The 19,857-nt window shown below is 41.6% G+C and overlaps 2 protein-coding genes across 2 annotated transcripts; one reads left to right on the forward strand and one right to left on the reverse strand.

Moving 5' to 3' along the window:
* Window positions 1-174: 174 nt before the first annotated feature.
* On the forward strand, window positions 175-4,155 carry LOC147246569 (serine protease HTRA2, mitochondrial-like). The gene is made up of 8 exons (XM_086183485.1): window positions 175-803; window positions 1,550-1,754; window positions 2,361-2,553; window positions 2,696-2,730; window positions 2,843-2,951; window positions 3,027-3,096; window positions 3,196-3,291; window positions 3,579-4,155. The coding sequence occupies exons 1-8, from the start codon at window positions 373-375 to the stop codon at window positions 3,742-3,744; spliced, it is 1,305 nt and encodes a 434-aa protein (XP_086039611.1). The 5' UTR covers window positions 175-372; the 3' UTR covers window positions 3,745-4,155.
* Window positions 3,979-18,010, reverse strand: hif1aa (hypoxia inducible factor 1 subunit alpha a). Its single transcript, XM_086183483.1, has 15 exons — window positions 17,712-18,010; window positions 10,068-10,258; window positions 9,273-9,424; window positions 9,010-9,094; window positions 8,108-8,217; window positions 7,415-7,617; window positions 7,182-7,288; window positions 6,956-7,103; window positions 6,433-6,785; window positions 6,138-6,340; window positions 5,927-6,049; window positions 5,582-5,838; window positions 5,406-5,502; window positions 5,239-5,314; window positions 3,979-5,149 (listed from the first exon to the last, which is right to left on the reverse strand). Exons 1-15 carry the CDS (start codon window positions 17,741-17,743, stop codon window positions 4,986-4,988), a joined length of 2,301 nt encoding a protein of 766 aa, XP_086039609.1. The 5' UTR covers window positions 17,744-18,010; the 3' UTR covers window positions 3,979-4,985.
* Between the last annotated feature and the right edge of the window lie 1,847 nt (window positions 18,011-19,857).

Genomic DNA, 19,857 nt, shown 5'->3' on the forward strand with positions numbered 1-19,857 from the left:
TAAAGAGAAGAAGAACTGTGTAGAGACTGCCCTGGGGGCTGCTTTAAAGCATAGTTTCACCTTAATAATCAACACGGGACCGTATGGGCAGGAGTAGTTACAAGGGTGGCCGTTGGTGGCGGTAGCGTCCCGCTTTCTCACAATCACTCTGCAGCAAAAGGAAAAAAAGAAGAAGTTGTGCGTCCAACTTCCGGCTGAAGGTTGTTTCAGTCTTACGGTCTCACCCAGCGATGGCCCAATGGGTCGTGTAGATATTTCAGAGGAAGTTTTAGTAGTAGTTTACATGTATTTATTAAAATCAGAGTGCTCACGCATATATCGTTTCGCGTGTTTCGTTGTGTGACGACTTCAGAACCAGAGAACTGATACAACATGGCAGTAACGACTGTCAGGAGGTGTTTTCTCCCGGCGCTAGTGAGACATGCCCGGTTTGTCTCCGAAGCAGAGACGGCAACTAGCAGGGGTTTCTCTGTTGTAATAAACCATAACCAGGGGGAAGCTGGTGACAACACAAGCCTGGGCAGGACAGTTCCCTTCTGGGACAGGGGACGAGGTCGAGGTAGTCGCCTGCTGAAGTCCGTGTCGTTGTGTCTGGGACTGTGTGGCGCTGCTCTCCTGGACAATCACAGAGACGGAACCACAAACGCCTCATTCGCCCGTCAGCGGGTCATTGAACGCATGTTCCCCTCGGCTCAGTGTGCTACCCCAGTCAAACCTGACAGTCCCCGCTATAAATACAACTTTATTGCAGATGTGGTCGAAAGGTCAACTCCAGCTGTCGTGTACATTGAAATAGTAGGCAGGTGAGTTGGTTACTTGGTACAGTTTAAATGCAACTGAAACTGAATTTATCCATTTCCTGTACACGTCCACTTACGAGGACGAATCCAAATCTCACCAAAAATCTGGTCATTCTTTTTTGTTGTGATGGAATGAAAAATGTCGTGTTTTTGATTCATTTCTACAATGGTGCTATCTCAAATGGAGCCAGCGTTTTAGGTCAGCATGATTTTGAAAAGGATGGAGAGAAAAAGGATCTGAATTATAAAGACGTTTTCTCCAGTCTGTAGAATGTGATACATGGACATGACATCTCTGCAGTGTAATAATATTTAATTTATACTGATATTTTAATATCACCCTCCTTGGATTTGGTGGCTGCAGTTGCCCATACTGATCATTTTATTGGTCTGTTAACCTCACCCCTGTTATTTCAATCACTGAGTTTCACATCTTGTTTACCAGAAATTGAGACAATTTCATCCCAGTCTTCAAAATGTGACCCCATCTGAATACTGTGGATTTAAGGTTTTACAGAATTGTTAATGCCTATCTTATTGAAGGAATGCAAATGAGGAGAGGTTTTTTTTTTCATATCAAGAGTATCATTTACCTCTTGATGGTGTGAAGTCTATCATAAATGACTTCTCACAAAGTCTCTTTGCTTTTCACCATCGCAAAATATTATTTATTATTGAAAATGTCACACGTTTGTCTGTCTTCCATTCTAAAAGTAAAAATTACCATGTTTTTTTTTTTGTTTTTGCAGGCACCCGTTTTCAGGAAGGGAAATCCCAATGTCTGGAGGTTCTGGTTTCATTATAAGCAGTGATGGTCTAATTGTCACTAACGCTCACGTTGTGGCCAACAAGAGAGGCGTCCGTGTTAAGCTCACTAACGGAGCGACGTATCAAGCCACAGTGCAAAATGTGGATCCAGTGGCAGACATCGCTACCATCAAAATCTCTGCCAATGTGAGCGACAGCTGGAATCATTTCAACACCAGGACTTTCATTTCCATTTCTTAATGAGTGTACAAAAGTTGAGAGCTTCAAAAACAAGAGAGCGTAAAATCAAGATGATTATCATTTATGTCCCATTTTAATGAGGCCACTGAAGTGCTTAAATCTCCTCTATGGGAATAGTAAAATCTCTGACATTGTGCAGTTGTGCATGTATTTCTCTTTGTGACCTAAAGGGGGCGTGTTTATCTACATTTTCAATATACTGTGTAAAGCAGTCAGGCCCAAGTGTCCCATTTCATTCTTGATGGCAATTAATCAGACAATTGAATTCAAAAAATTTATTGGTTTGTTTGTTTGTTTGTTTTTGCGATTTACTCTTTCTGGACTGCTAAATATAAGGAATCTTCTGTTTTTTGTTTGTCATTATGACGTTAAAAAAAAAGGGGTTTTAGCATTTCCCCATATTTTCTTGGCAGTTAACCAACTTAAATAATCAAGTGTGACAATAATCGTCAGGTTGTTCAGTGAGGTTACGCGAATTCGAGTGGAAAAAAAAAAAAACATTAGAGTTGAGCTCATGAATCCTCTTCTGTGTTTTGGTCCTCTGACATGTAGCATCCTTTGCCCACGCTCAAACTTGGCCATTCATCAGATATTCGACAAGGAGAGTTCGTGGTCGCTATGGGAAGCCCGTTTGCTTTACAGAATACAATCACATCAGGAATCGTCAGCTCGGCGCTGAGAGGCAGTAAGGAGCTGGGCCTGTCCAAGTCCAACATGGACTACATCCAGACTGATGCAACCATTGAGGGGAGTCTGTTCAGTGATTCTGTACTATAGCAGTATATGTTAACGTAGCTTGTCACATTCCAATGTGTCATAATGCATCAAAGATGAGCACTGAGACAGGATTTACTGTCCTGTGATTGATTTTGCTCGACTTATTTTACAGATGGGGAATTCAGGAGGGCCTCTCATTAACTTGGTGAGTTAAAAGTCCTTCCAAAAGTTGACTCTTACTACTTGAAATCAGCAAGTATTTGACACGAGTTGAACATATTAGAGAACCTGTTTAGTTTTACCTGTCGTCTTACTAGGACGGCGAAGTCATAGGCATCAACACCATGAAGGTCACCGCAGGGATCTCCTTCGCTATTCCGTCCGATCGCCTGAGACTCTTCCTTGATGAGGCAGGGAAGAAAAAGAGTAAGTCTGGAAAAAACAAATTTATGTAGCACACAAAAGAAATTAGTTTGAAACTCTGGGTATGTTTTGTCCAAGGTTCCTGGTTTAGCGGGTCAGAGTCAAAGCGGCGCTACATCGGTGTGATGATGCTGACACTGACGCCAAGGTAAATGCTGAAGCAACATGAATGCTCGACGGTCTAGTTCAGGCACTGCTGGCTCCGCTCAGTCCAAAACTAATATTTGGGTTTGTCCTTTCGCTACAGCATCATTTTTGAATTGAAGCTGAGAGACCCGGCCTTCCCAGATGTGACTCACGGCATCCTGATCCACAGAGTCATCGTTGGCTCGCCAGCTAGCAGGTAAGCAAAGATCCTGCGGTTCAAGTTGCATATGAGCTTCCGTGTCCAGAGTTTTTCTCAGGGCCTTAGTCAGCCTGACCATGTCATGAAGACAGACTGCATGGATAACTTCTTAGAAAACCGGTCATCAGACATGTGAAACCAGCATGAAGCTAGTGAGGTTCTTGCTCATATTTACACTTTTAAACATTAGTTATTCACAGTAATTCACAAATCATGATTCAGTAAGGAAATGTTACTTGTGTTTTTGCATTGCTCGTAACATACAGTGCTGTTGTTGGTGTCAGGGCCGGCCTGCATCCAGGGGATGTTGTTCTGGAGATCAACGGGACTGAGGTCCACACCTCAGAGGAAATCTACATGGCTGTCCGCAGCAGCGACACCATCACCATGGTGGTGCAGAGAGGAAAGAAGACACTTACTCTAGAAATGACTCCTGAATACACAGATTGACATGAACCACCTGATGGTCAGGCTGGGAAACTGTGTAACCTGTTAGTTACTATGGCTGGACAGAAATGTTCCCAGTTCAATAAACTTTCAATGAAGCTGAGGTCTACTGTACCTCCTCTGAAGCGTGACGTGATCTTCATCGTGAAATGGCGTCTTACTGCTTACTAGGAGTATCAATACTTCATGTGTAAATCAACACTCCTTAATAGTATAAACAAAATTAATGAAAGAAGATTCTGTAATAAATTGCTTTATTAGACAGCGACAAGAAGCATGAGGGCCCCAACAAGGGCATGGACCAATGACTACCATGAACTGAGCAAACAAGTCGGACAACTCACAAATGCGGCATAATGATCACAAGTAAAATATGAATCGTTGAGATCCCACCTATTTTAAACAGACTGTTTAGAGAATGTCACACACAGTAAAAATCAAAAACATGAATTCATTTCATGTTAGGAGAAACAATCTTTCATGATGGGAAGCAAACAAAAGGGGCAACCAGTTTTTCTTGTTTCATTTTTAACGGTCAAGTCAAAGCCGTGAAGCCATACGGAGCAAATTACAATTTCCCTGGTTTATGTACAGTAACACACACACTTACAGTAAAGTAATAAAGTGACATGTACTGGACTGCTACACAATTAAATGCATTTACCTCAAAAGACTGATAGCTAATAAATGGAAAGAACATTAAAACCACCTTAGGTTTAAACAATATGTTCATATTTGTGGACTAACGACATCTGTTAGAGTACTACAACATACAAGAATGGGAGAAAAAAATAACATTGTTCAAATCCCATTAAAACTAGTTTTAAAAGGCTTAATATATATATTGCTGGTAATATTTGTCTTATAAGAAAATATAAATTGTGCGACTGAAGCTTACAATACACTGCTGGCAGTAGCGCCAGGTTCTGTAGTGACCTGCTGGATAAGGTCATCTGAAGAGAGGCGCAGTGTGCTGAGACTCCCGGAAGAGAAAAACAAAAAACAACAACAGGACATCTCAAGATGTCTGAATCCCTTGCACCGAAACCGAGATGCTGCTTTGTTTGTCACGGTGGAATGCTGCAGATATCACAGGATGTGCGCAAACAGCAGCCAAACTTATCAAAATCATACAGATACATAAATAATGGAAAAGGGGGAGGGGTTTTAGAGAGGGAGTGGCAATGTGAGGGAGAAAATGTAGTGTCCGGTCTAGTCCAGCAGTGAGCAGGCTAAGCATCGACTCAGTTGACATGGTCCAAAGCACGCAGCAGCTCCTCCCCCTGCAGCAGGTACTGGCGACCCTGTAAGGGCGCGTTGACCTCGCAGTCGTAGCGGGTGAGCTGCGGAAGGGTGAAGGGAGAACTGGTGCCCTCTGATGTGCTGCCCAGCAGACGACTCGCCCAATCTGAGAGAGAAGAAGCATGACAGCTGACTCTTCTGTTGGACGCCATCGGGCAGCAGTCTGATCAAACCTAATCTTGAATAGTTCCTCACCTGACGGCAGCAGAAGTATGGTCCTGGTGGTGCCCAACTCTAAGGACTTCAGTTTTTTTCCTTGTTCCACTTGTTCCTGGGGAAACGTTCCCGGAAAATATAATCAAACGCATATTCTCAATCTATAAATGAGAAAATATTTCCCATTTTGGATGCTGGGATCTTACCTGCTCAGAAATCTCCCTCGAGCCCAGTTTTCTTTTGCGCAGTGCATTCTGAGCTGCCAGTGTGCTGAGTGACACCTCTTTGTCCAACTGTGGGGTCCTGCAGCATAGCAACAGAAATGCTTAGCAAACAAATGTGATCTTCCAAAACAAAGACTCATGTATTGTGGAATTTTTACCTCTTAGCAAGGATGGTGGCAAGATGAGGGGCGGCTACAGGCTCAGGTGGTGCTGGTGAAGCAGTGCGACTGCCCGTTGAGCTGAAGGGGGAACTGGGAAAGTTGTGGACATCCTGTGTGACGCTGGCAGGAGAACTCTCAAGGGGTCTGACTGGCCCACAAGACAGAGGCTCTTCTGGACTCAAAGTGCGCAGCTGGAAGTCATCATCCATGGGGATGTAGGGAGCTAACATCTCCAGGTCTAAGTCCTCCATTGCCTGTATGAGAGGAAAACAATATGATGAACTATTTCCCCCACCACATCAACTTCGACCTATTACAGAACAATGTCTCTTCTGACACTACCTGTGTGGTAAAGGGGGTCTTAGGTTGTGTGTCAATAGCAAACAGTTTCTCCACCAAATCCAGTTTAAAATCGGAGCTCATATCAGACTCCATTGGATAGCAAAAGTCCAATGGGCTGTCAACCTAAAGAAGAGAGACAGAGGTCAAAGGTCTTTTCTTAAACAGAACATACACTGTCAGTGGACCAAAGGGGTCAATAACAGTAACTGACCTCTGAGGAGCTGTGGCTGCATGATGTCGTGGATGGGGCGGAGACGTAGCTCTCATTTTTTACACCAGCAGCAGTGTTGGTGGTGGCACAGAGAGGCTCACTGGGTGGGAGGGGGGACAGAGGCAGTGCCAGCTTGTCACTGGTGGCAGGAAGCATTACATCATTGTAAAGAGGGACATCTTTCAGTAGCTGGATTTCAGAATCTGTGCCAGAGGACAGAATGGGGTTAGAGCGCTTTAACAGGGATTTACACAGAGAAGATGATACACGTGTGTGTTAAATGGAAACCACGAACCAGGGCAGCTGAAATCCAACGAGATGATGGTGTCGCCAGCAGCTGGAGCCAGCAAGGTGAGAGCCTCAGGCTCTTCCTTCAGCTGATCATAGAGGCTAGCCAATGGCTTAGCCTCCACCACTTGTGTGAACAGCTTGATCACATCTAGCTCTGGGCTTTTTTTCTCCTCCTCTGCCTCTTCCTCCTCCTCCTCCTCATTCTTCTTCTCCTCCTCCTCCCCTTCCTCCTTCAGCAGGGTTACTGTTACCACTTGCTCCTTTTCTACTTTGTTCTCTTCTGGCTGCTCTTCCTTCACCAGTTTCACATCTCCAGTCTGCTCTAGAGACAAGATCAGCTTCTCCTCTTGGATGCCACTGTGACAGAAAAGTGGCATGACAGGGTTAAAAGGCTGTAATACTGCCTCAGAGTGTGCAGCGCTGTCCTAAAGTGGTATTTATTGAGACATGGCCACATGCCAGTTCTTCAGAACAAAGCAAACTGACAGGTTAGTATATCACAGTCCCTTACTGAAACTCCTCAATACCTGAGCACAAAGTTGACACAGACAACACACTGTGGCTGAGAGTTCTTGTTGTTGTAGATGACAGTGGCCTGAGTCTCAACCCACACAAAACCTCCTTTCTTGGCCAACATCCGGTACTGGCCTGTGCTGACTTGCCCCTTCGCAAACACTAAGAGAACACAAAAGAGCATGTAAAATGATACATTTAGGCATTTGGCTCCATGCAGTCCTTGTGTTCCATGCTTACAGTTGTGGTGGGTCTTGGTAAGATGGTCCGAGTCCAGAGCGTGATAGTACTCATACACAGAATGATTCAACAGGTCCTCTGGTTCATAACCCATCAGCTCCGTGATCCTGGAGGAGCACGAAAACCGCAAGAGTTGTGTTGCTACACTGAACACTAGGGGGCTCTGTATGACCGTGAAGCTAATGAAAAGCACAGCACACAAGGATTAGTGAGCTGAATCTTCTAATATTCACCTCTCATCGCAATACGTGAACTTCATGTCCATCGTGTGGCGGCTGAGAAACGTCTTGGCATCCAGAGGAACCTCAATGTTAGAGGGGTGTGGAATGGGGTCACAGATCATCACCAGGTAGGGAACAGGTGGGTCCTTATGGCCGTTGGAAGTCTGCTCAGTGTGGGTGTCATTTAAGTGCACGTGACCTGAGCAGTGGAGCACCTAGAGACAGAAACAGGGAGTCACAACACACTCTCTATGACGTCCAGACCTCCAGGAGAGTAAATCATCTGTGAGTCAAGCAGACAGATCCTCATTACATTACAGTCATGCATTCAGGCAGAAATACTAAGAGTTGCGATTTTTTTTTTTTTTGGAGAACACATGCATTGGCACTAACATATTAATAACCCATCTTCCCAAACTTGAGCCTCATCCAAACATCAAGCTGAGTATCATCACTGGTCATGAATAGAGGCGTGAAGGTTTGGTTGGGTTTTTTTGTTTTGTTTTGTTTTGTTTGCGAGCTTAATTATCTCAAAATCCATGAGATGAAAAAATCTGCTATGTTCAAAGAGTCTATCCGTGTTTTTAAAACAGGTTGTACAAAAGTGTGATTTTCTAATTTTCTGAAAAATCAAGGCCTTCCTTCGCAACTTACACACAGCAGGAGCACTAGCATCACTGTTAATGCTGATATATTAGGACCCACCTTCCATGTGGCTGACTTGACATTGACAGTGCGGCCTCTGCTGGTGAGTGTGCACTTCATTCGGAGGAAGAAGCTGCGCTCTGTCTTTGGTTCCTTAACCTTTTTGGAGCCTGAAATCACATGAGCAGGAAGACAGTTTCAAACAGGGAAGCTGCATCTTCTTTTTTCTGCTCTGTTATGTCACTATTGACCATCAGTAATTACAAGAGTCTGCATTTCTATGTTGACAGACTTTCTTTAAATAAAAGCTGTGAGCGTAGACAACTCAACAAATAAAAGCTGACCCCAATTACTGGGCTCAGCCTCTGTGCCCCTCGGAGGATGAAAGCAGGAGCAGTTCTGAATACAAGCAGGCTTTTGTACAAAAGTATGAGCAAATACACTTATCAAACAGGATCATTTTTGTGTTTTAGAGTCAAGTTTCGTTGACCCGGAAACAGTCTGCAACAAAATTCTATAAACAAAGGACAAATTTAGTTGTACAGCCTTGTGGTAAATTAGAGGAAGCCTTATGACGGAAGTGGAATTGCCAGTTGTTATGACAATGATCATATCAGCATTTATCAAAATGCAAAGCTTTGCAGAAAAAGTCAAGTTGGAAATATAAACACTGGAAATGTTACTAAAACGCTGACATGAAGGGCTTAATTGTGTAATACAGGAATGTGCTAATGATGCAGCATTCTTAGTAAAACAGAGTAGAAGTTCACAGAGTAGCAAACTCAATTACTGTGACGTCAGCAGGGAAGGTAACTTGTTCTGACAGCCTCTTAGTCTGCACTGCCAGCTCAGAGTGAACTGAACTCTTTGGTGCACTGGCAGACCAGAAAGGAGGCTTGTATGTGCCTGTCACTCTCCTTTCGAGATCCAAAAATGAGACACTGCTTGATATTGTCTCCCACCTGTTCTGTGGACCAGCATCTCCCTCAGCTCCTCCTGGTCGCAGGGATGTGTGAAGTCAAACACACTGTGTCCAGTCAGGTCAAACTGCAGCAATAGAGGAAAAGAGAGAGAGAGAAAAAAAAGAGGATTAGTTCTTCCATCATGTGCACACAAGTCCTTTAATGTACCCTTCATTATTTTTGCAAGAATGACAAATGACTCAATACTTCTAAATATGCTGACATACTTTTTCCTTTCAAGACGCACATCAAATCAAACCTACCTGTGCCAGCCCGAGGCACTTGCTGACGTTCTCAGAGAGATAGATCATATCTCCGTCTTCAGACAACACCATCAGAAAGCCTTCCAAAGCTTTAAGGTAGAAACTGTTAAGCTGGGTATCCAACTCGGTTTCTTCCTCTTCCTTAAGCTCATCTGGAGGAGAGACAAAAAGGGGGTTTGGAAATGCGTTCACTCACTGTATGACCTCCTGAAACCCACCAGCAGGTTTGAAGGCCATGTCTTCTTTGGAAAAAACATGCATGATTTATGATGTAATACAAGGTATTGTTGGATTTCCTGCAACAAACTCTTAGGAAGAAATATCAAAACTTAAGTTTCAAAATGCCTTTATTCTACGTGTCTCATAATTGTCAATTGAGTATTGACAGCTGCCTTGTCATTCAATTGCCCACATTTCAATACCTGAGTAGTCAATCTCTGAATGAAATGAAAGTGAAATGAAATGGTTGACATTTTTTTGTTATGAAACTTGTGTGACAATACCAGGGAACAGCAAATAGATTTTATTGATTGATAGTGTCAAAAAGTGTTGTGAAGTAAGCAGTATCAAAGTTGAGACATCTGTAAAGGGCCAATGTACATTTAAATGTTTAAGCAATACCCAAGCCCTCATCTGCAGGGTAAAAGACAGGCACAAAGAATCACATTGTGCCCAGAGACGCACATACAAAAGGATGGAGAGCTGCATTATTCATTTGTCACGGGACGAAACTTGAGAAATATAAGTGGGCCTACAACCAGGCTTGTCTCATGAACAGCAACTAAAGGTACTGACCAGAGCCAAGCAGTTTTCTCATTCGCAGGTAGCTGATGGTGAGCCTCATGATGGAGGCCTTGTCGAGGCTGGAGCTGACGCTGTGGGGCAAGGGCAGCTGCTGGGCCAGCTCGTAGAACACCTCTGACTCCTTCCCACGCCTGCATCGCGCCGCATCTCTCGACTTCTCCTTCCTCCGCTCCGAGCTCACCCTGCGGGAGACAGGTGGTTGTGGTGGGTCAGCCTTATTACAGACTAAACCGGATATGTGCGCTACAATGGACGACATGTCTCCTTCCGGAAAGAGCGTAAGAGCAAAGAGCCTGAATAGCCACTGTCCCGCCACTAATGAGAGATGCAGCAGGAGGACTCTGCAACAACATTGCTCATGGCCAAGCCTCCGTCTGAAACCTTGTCAAACACTTTTTAGGTACATGTCTATCTGCAGCTGTCTTATTGGCTGATAACCAAAGAGGAGTCCACCCCCACAGAGTGATTGGCTGGGAAACTGGCATGGATTATTCTGTCAGCCTCTTAGTGCACAACCAAGCTCGAGAGCCCCACCAATCATACTGACATTTACAAGCCTGGCTCAACAGATCTGAAGGGGAGGGGAATGATAACACAGGCATCAACAAGGACACCCGAACCTGCCTCAAAAACCAAGGCTCTCTACTCTAACTTCAATTTACTTACGATTTTAAATCAAACATTCATCCAGGAAAATTGACTCGCAACATACTGCATTTCTCATAATCGAGCAAACATTTAATAAACTAAGAGCTATTTTGACATGTATTGTACTGTGGAGTTGGAGTAAAGCTCTCAACCAGATACATAAACCGATTAAATCAGAAACAAGAATGTCGTCTCGTGCTGATGACTTTATACCATAATCCCCCTCACGACTGGTACATCATCAAATGCATTTAGATGGCAGAGGAATAGCGTCATGACAAAAAGCAGGAGAGTTTAAAAGCTGCTAGCTCTGAAATGAACACCTAATTGAAATTGATCTGCTATGCACTTCCAGCAAGGCCAAACTGTCATTTCAAGCTCTCAAACAAAAACTGGATCAGCTAACTAAAATTAGACTTCCCTGTATCAACTCACTCACTGGCTGTGTGACAGATACATTACCCATGATGGAGATTAAGGCATTAGGCGCTTCAGGTTTCAATCAATACCTTTCCACAAAACACATTTGGTGTGCAAACAAATACAAATTATACAGTTTGTCCTCTGCAGTTAAAGGATTAAAGTAAATATCATTTGTGTCTTGGGAAGGAAATAATCTCAAACAGACCTTAAGAAGCTGGATATCTGCAAGTCTGTAAATCAAGGGTTGTTTGTGTCAACGCTTTTCATGGCAGGCACAGACTCTAAATGCAGAAAACCCACAAGTGTAAATATTCCTTACAATGATTCCAGTCATTAATTATCCACGCAAGACAGGTAACTGAAAGAGCATCAATTTAAGAGCTTTCGAAATTGCTCAACAAAATGAAAGAGAGCAGCTATTAATGTGCATTTCCTGCTTTGACAAACACAGCATTGCAGCAGAAGTAGCTGCACAAAAATGCACAAACAGGAGGTGTACAGACCCTGACATTAAAGTGGCTTCATGTTATTCCAAATTTCATCCTTTAAAAACAGGCTTTTTCTTAAAGTGACAACCCTAAATTGAGACAATCTCAGATGAAAACCTTATAGAAGTAATCTTCTCCAGAGAAGGAACCACCCTGTTTGTCTGAATAAAGGTACAGCCTTGTCTGAACATAATGGTCATGACAGTCTGGATTAAACATTTCTCTATACAAGTGCAGACAACACCTTTGAGAGATGCTCTTCATCGCTCTATTAGGACTCCAGAATCAATACAAAGGCTCCCTGAAGCTGCACTGACAACTCCTGATGGCCCAACACTAGAAGATCGGAAATGTCTTGATTCTAAGACGTATTGCGATGCAGACTCTTCTGAATTCAGCCCTCCCCCCAGTCTTGGACCTGGGTCCATAGGGTACAAAACATACCACACACTGACCATTATGTAAGAGCCAGGCCATTGGTATGGCAGCACTCCTTCACAACCACAATTCCCAGGAATCTGTTTTGTAAATGTTAGTTACCTTAACTTAACTGGACAGTCTTGTACTGAGAGCAGGCAGCTTCTTTATTAGTATCATTTTCTGATTTTTTTTTTACATACTTTCTAATCAAACCAGCTCAGTTTTATCCAGTCTAATCTAACTGATGAAAAAGAAGGTATCTGCAAGAACATAGGCAATGATGATGCTTGAGATGCATCAAGAATCATTCTGCATTTGATTAACTGACAAGTGAATCAATCAAATTGTGACATCACTAAAACAAAATCTTTCTTCACAACTTACAAAGACACCTAATGCTGGATTTTCCTTTAATTTGGCACCTGCCAGTTGAACATCTATCGAAGGATATTATCAGAAGATCTAAGCACCTTTGAAAGTGGATCAGTGTTATGCAACCAGTTCTGTATTGAAACACTTCTAGTTTACCTGTCAATTTTGCCACCTCCAAGTTCATCTTTTGGTTTCCTCTATAACATAAAAAGTCATCACAATGTATTGCTACAAACCAAACACCCTTTATGTAAATAAAAGATGCCATTTTAGGCATACATGCATTTTCCTTACATGTCTTGTGCTATTGCAATCTGTTGCAAACTCAACATCATACAGGAGGATAAATGATGAATCAGTAATAAATGTGCACGGATCATATTCAAATGATCTTCATCTCGACAACTTCTGAACAGACACTGTCTACACAAATGTATGTTATAAACACATCCCCGTCTAAACCGACTGCAGTTCTCCAGGCAGTTGTAACAAATGCGCATTTGTTGTTTCTGTCCTACTAAGTGAGCTAATAGCTCATTCATCAGTAATTTAGTGCAGTTGAACAAAATGTTGCTATTTGCACCAGCATTTCATTCAAATAACTATAAAAGGAGAGTAACCTGCTTTCACCCTTCCTGATGGAACATGCCACGAAACCACAACTGCGCCCCTGACGTTATAACAAAAGGCCAATAGAGAGGCCATTGTTACATAACACACTGTTAATGCACATGGTCATGCATGCACAGCCAGCAGCCCTCTGCTAGACTGAAAACACTATCAGTTGTGCACAGTTTACTTGATGCCGTGCTTGTTTTCTTTTCTCATAAGATTGAGTACTGCCATATAGATAGAATGTGTACAAGTCGTTAACAGATGTAAACCAGGGGACAGGAAATTAATGAAGAAACAAACCAGTGTTTAATGAAATTGACTCCAGCCAACGGCAGAGTTGCTTGCGTATTTTGTTACAAGGGGCTGACCTATTTTGCTGGAGGGGTGTTCTCACTATCTGACAGGCCTGTTTGGTAAATACTGTCTTATCTATTATGTAATTCAGTTTATGGAAAAAACACAACCAAAACATCCCTCAAAAATTGTGAGAGTGGCAAAAGAGTGCTGAAAATAAATAACAGATCACTGAAAAACATTAAAAAAGGTCAAATATTTCCCAAAATATTTTATGAAACTGTTTAGTACAGGTCTTATTCATTTGTTTAAGAGTGGAATAATACCAATATGTTTTGCCAACTTTTATAAATGACAAAATAAATACTGCAACTATGACAAAGCCAAAATAAGGGACATCTGAAAGTTCTTGCGAGCATTGTTCTCCACGTCCTAGTTTTTGACAGCAGTATATTATACTTATCCTTGAAAGTAAAACTGTAATTTTTTGGTTTACAGTTTGTTAATGGCTATAAACATAGGTCCAATGATCCCTGAGTGAACTAGTAGCATTCACTGCTGAGGACAGCGAGTCTTAGTTTTGAAAGAGGAAATGGTTGACGTTAAAATTCAGATGTAGTGTGATTTTATAAAAAAGTAACTTAATTCCCTACCAGCCACTGTGTTTAGAGTTTGCAACAGTTAGTCGGTTTCTTGATCTGCTCACTCAACTTTCAGTGAAGCAGCAACCGCCACAGCCTCCTCGAGTGTGTGTAGAGGTTTACAAGTCTTCTCTCAATGCATTTCTCACATTTGAAAAAGGAGCCCACAAAATCTCAATAGGATTTATGTGAGGTGAAGGGGGGGCAGGTCATTACTGGGTCATTGTTGAGGCCTGTGCTGGCTCGCCAAGATGTGGAGTACTTGGCTGCATGATGGGCTACGGTTCCATGCCCTGCAAAGATGGACTTTATAAATGTGGGGCATCTATGCTGTAAAAAAAAAAAAAAAGCACTAACATTTTGGGTTTTTGGAACTTTAAGGGGCCACTGAGTTCACCAAGATGAGCTAACTTGGTTATTTGGGTATGCCACTGGCAATATAAAACTAAATCGGGGTTAAAAATCATTAGTGTCCCTTTATGTTTACAAGTGGATCAAGCATTGGTTGATGAGAAAAACCTTCAGCCTGGTTTTTCTTGTTGAACACAGCCGACAGACTCTTGCTAACTGAATATGTTTTTTTTAAGTGAGTGACAACTAGTTGACTAATAGTCTGAACTGATGATGACTACTGGTTGACAAGGAAAATCTTACTAACTAGAGCTATTGTCTTCCTGAGACTGGGATGGCAGGTTTCATGTCAATATTTCCTCACTTCTGATAGACTTCACTCTATGAAGTGTATATGCTGCTATTTTGTAAAGTATGTTCCACTGTATTAAACCTGATCTTAAAATTTCCAAAATGTTCGTCCAATTATGTGTGTGTGTGTGTTTTTTTCATGAAAGGTTAGGACAACACACTAAGTATGGGGAGATGAGCTTGTCAACGCCTCTAACCCCAAATGAGTATTAAGTGCAATTAAGTGCTTAGAATTGTTAGATGGCCTATTTATATAGTCATACTGCAGAGGTAGGAGCTTGATATCATGATGTCAAAAACATTTACCGGTAGCAACTGAGATTATAGAAGAGGTCAGAGATTTCCTCGTTATATTTTCACTTTCAATCACAAAACATTAAAGGAGAAAATAAAACACACAAGCAATAATAACCTATTCCCTAACAAGCAAGTAGACAAGTTTGTTTCCAAGTTCTGACTATGATGTAAACAAGTAATACTACTTGTCATGAATGTCACAAGACAAACCTTCAAACTGCCAGCCAGTAAATATTTCAGACATTTGACAGCGCCAACTGATGTCAAGCCGGGGTGGGTTTAAGAGATGAGACCAAAATAATGCCTTGGCACTCGATTGAGACCAGCCAAAACTGCATCAAACCAGAGCACAACCTCTGTTTCCTTATCCGGCACAAATTCAAAAACATATTAACTGATGTTCCAAAAATCACAAATAGAAAATAAAAAAATTGTTCCGCTGATCAAACCTAAATCATATGTAACATGGCAATTTTCAAATTGGCAAAGCGCCAACTGTGGGGCCGAAGGCCAAGTAGTGATAATGCAAATATATAAAGGCAACAACAATAGCATTCGCAAAATACTACAGACATGATGCGAAATAACTGCTGTACAATGAAAACACTTTTGCAACCATGTAGGGACAGGAAAATTCCACTGAGTAACCATTTCAGCCGTTAATGTTACTACTTTAGTCTGCCAAGCAATAACCCTTAACAATCTTGATGCAAAGTGCATCATCCTTGTCCTCTGTGCCAATTTCTTGGTAAAGATTTATACTTCTACTGCGGAGTCTGAGTCTGGCCACTTTGCTTATTTGTGGGACTCTGCTGATCACCTTTTTCCCTCCATCTGAATCAAAGTCTCAAGCCAAAATAGGAATCAGGGTAGGTTTGCGGCTAAAGCCCGACTAAAGTATGCCCACAAGCTCATCATTTTTTACTATATTTAGTCTTCAGCGATGTTGGAGAAGCCCAGGTCAGTCAAAATCCTTGACAGAGCCCAGGCAGCAGGCATGGTTATGAAAATAATCATTTTCTATTGTATCAGGTCAAGATTTTTTTTTTTTAATTAAAAACATACTTCACTCAAAAAGTGTATTTTGCCCTTAAAGTACCCACAAAAAGGTATCCTGAGCTCATGAACTGGGTTTTCACTGCTGCAGCACTTCCTTGTGACTCCAGACACCATTGGTCTTCCAGTACAATGCTACCATGATAGAGAGAGTTGATTCAATTGAACATCCAAGGTGGTCACACGAGGCGCAACCGCTAACAAGCGCACAACCAGAAGAGAGATGATCGGTTAGCTTTCATTTTTGTGGATTTCTGTGCATATGGTTAGAAAAATATGTGGATGACACCAAATGATGCACTTCTGAGTTTGCAAAGTGACTTTTTTTTTGACAGGTTGGCAGCTTTTTGTAGTTGATAGCTATGGTGCACCATTAGCTTTAAGCTACATATACGTGGTTGGCTCTTTCTGCGTTCTAGAGTCACAAATATGTGGTGCAGCTATGAACAAAACAACTCAACAAGCTCAAGACACTGATTTGTGAGAACTGAAAAGGCATTATTTCAGTTTTTGGATGAAGAATCACTTTAATCTTTCGGCTAAATGAAAATGAGTGCCAAAATAAGATATCAATTAAAGATCAAAATATTTTTACTGCACTCAGTATAGTTAGTACAGTATGTTTTCTATATTTCTTGTGATTAATACTAAAAAGTCTGAACTTATCCTCATTGGACTAACAACACATGTAATATTAACACTACATTTGGCTCTAAAAACTCTGTCTCATCAATTCCTACGATTGTTACACTCAGGACATTGAAAATAACTGGTCACAAATGATCAGCGTCATAGGTCAGATAGATTCAACACTGATTTGATCAGCTGTTGACTATCACCACAACTGTGCACAATTTAGACAGGTTAAGACAAAATCTGCAATCATCATTGTAGTGTCATAAATTGGTTCACGGTACTTTCACTACTTACTTTGTGAATGACCAAATGATTGCTAACATAAACAGGAAATTGATCAAGACGAGACTTATGGCCGGAATCTTCAAGTCTGTCGATCTACTGGAGAGGGTTATAATTTTGACATCACCCACCAATATAAATGTCAGTGGCAACAGATTATTGGCTTTCACACAATTAAATAGAATTATTCTTAAATATTTCAACAGAAACCAAACACCATTCTTCAGCACTACTCAAAAGAGAGATTTAAGTTACACCTTTTCAATGCTGGCACAAACTTGAACAGCCATCATCTGCGGATAAGAGATTAAATTAACGAAACATTCAGGATTGACTATTGTGTAATCAACACCAACCTTTACAACCAATCTATGGATCTTTATGTCGACCACAAACAATAGCGGTGCCATTTCTTGACCATAAATGATTAAATCAAATTCCAGGCAGTTTAAAGCAGAAAAAGTAGTAAAGAATAATCTAGCAAACGACCACCTACAACAAGTGTGTGTTGGTAGTTGGCTAAGTACACAATTTCAAGTCTTTAGCTCATGCTATGTATGCTAACCAACTGTGTTAGCCGCTTGCTAGCAAACGGATTTTGTCGTACACGCGAAACTGACAGACAACCTTGGAATAAAGCTCATAACGTCGCACAAATAACAGCAATCAACCCAACACCAAAGCCAGTCAAAGTTTTCCCACCAGCTTCTGCGTTGACAACGAGGGAAGCTACAATGTAGACTTAACTAGCGTCAACATACCTTTTCTTTTCAGGTACAATTCCTGTGTCCATGTCAGGACGAAAGGACCGGAGTTGAGTGTCTCTTTCTGTGTAAAGCTGTATCCGGGCCTGTCGAGAAATAAACCAAACTCACGCGATTTTTTTGACCGATATGGATGTGTAAATCCTCCACCAGGTTACATAAGAGCTACTACTATGTATATTTCGTCAAAAAATAAATAAATAATGAAGCTTTCATCCGTTAAAGACAGGCCATCCGTCCACACTTCTGCGGAGTAGTGCCACGCTGGAGAGCGGTTACTCGAAGAGACAGTATCGAACTAGAGGCTCGCTGACTCCTCCTGCCTTCGCGGGGACGCGCAGTCACATGCTGACTCCATCGAGGGCGCGCTGAGAAAGAATATCCCTTGGTCAGATTAACACGTTACTGTTGTTTCCCTGAAGTTGGTTCATTTCGCTCACTTAAATATTAGTATAGACATCAAAATTGACATTACACGACTGTACTGCATTTCAGTAGAACTGCTTTGATTCAACAGTTTTGATTCGACATGGACACCCACTGCATACTTTTGGATAGAGAGCTCTGTTGTGATGCTGATAAAAGCCTTGTTGTGCACAGAGAACAGGAAGACAACCGCTCCTGTCTTTGTTGTCATGGGTGCAAGAGAGTCATATTTTAGGAGCGAATTTAAAATATTTATTTATTTAAAATGTAAAATAGAGCAATGAGATGGTTGTAGTAGTTTGTTTTCTTAGCTACTGCCTTATCAGGCCCCTGACCTCAATCGTCTGGCATAGGTCATGTCCCAATTTCATGGACGTTATAAAATTTTTGAGACGTAAAACTATAGAGTGGTGTTAAATTACTGTTTTATTGCCTTATAAAGCTGCACCCTGCCCCTTTGGACATGCTCGTAATTACGATGAAGCAAACCAGCGGTTGTCATTTCTAAGAACTGTTGGCACAACAGAGCAGTGTGCAATCCAGACACTTGAACTTGAGTTCACCTTTAAAGCACGCCAAGATTTCATTTTAAACATGACATGAACCCACCCTGTTTGATAAAAACAAGTATGCTAAGGAAATGAATTTTTCAGCCTATAAATCGGAGTGCGTGTGCTCATAATCTATTTCCTGAAGTTACAGTTGCAAATTTTTGTTAAATGCAACACAATATTGAAGCCTTTTCACCACGTGTCAAAATGACTTCAATAAAGATGAGTGAGTTTAAAGGCTTATTACATCTGAGTGGACATACTTGTTTTCAAAATGGGAGTTCGGGCAAGTGAGATATTGTTGATATTGCACAGGTGCTCAGCTATGGATAAAACTATTGATTTAGTGATTCATATGAAGATTATTCCGAGTTTACAGTAAGTGCTAGCCGCACCCTTTTCTGCATTGGTATTCAGAAGGATGAGAGCTTGGTACTACATGAAAAAGATCGTGAAGGATCGTGTCATAAATGGACAAGTAAATCAATACCTGATTGTTCTCTGTGTAGCACAACTTCTTACCTCAGAAAAGTTAGGAAAATACATTGAAAAAACAAACAAGCAGCAAAGCCTGAATGAAATCTTTATACTGATATGGGTAGGAGCATCCGTGATCAAATGAAGTCTCCGGTGATGGAAATGTGATTTAAACTTGTTTTCTGTTTATCCCAAGTATCTAACAAGAGGCAAAAATGAAGGTTTCTTACAGAGGTGATGAGTCCTTTTGTTATCAGTGTCTTCTTTGGGGAGTATCTGGAGGCAGAGCAGCACTGATTCAATGAAGCAGCGATGAAGACACTGCCAGCAGCCACCAGTAAGTCTCAATAATGAAAGCAGAGACAGGGCTACTAAATCTTTTCTCTCTTTCTAACACAACCTGAGGAGAGATGCCCAACAGGGCCGCATTAATGGCTGAACAGAAAAAGTCAAGTTATTTAATCCGATGTCTTGTTCTTTGAGCTGCACACACCAACCATCTATATTGAAGAGAGCTTAACGTAGATTACCTCGCTGCTGTTAAGTCTCTGAGTTCAAAGGACTTTTAAATCTTGAGTTATAATGGCGCTGAAGGTGACTGTGACAGAACAACAGGGACCTTTACCACACTGGTCTCCACTGAGTCAGCCTTTTAAAGGTGATATGTGTAAAATTGCCAATAAGCCTGT

The sequence above is a fragment of the Aulostomus chinensis genome, chromosome 17 (assembly GCF_037954235.1).
Source record: "Aulostomus chinensis isolate RoL2024-O1b breed Wild chromosome 17, RoL_Achi_v1.0, whole genome shotgun sequence".
Classification (NCBI taxonomy): Eukaryota; Metazoa; Chordata; class Actinopteri; order Syngnathiformes; family Aulostomidae; genus Aulostomus; species Aulostomus chinensis.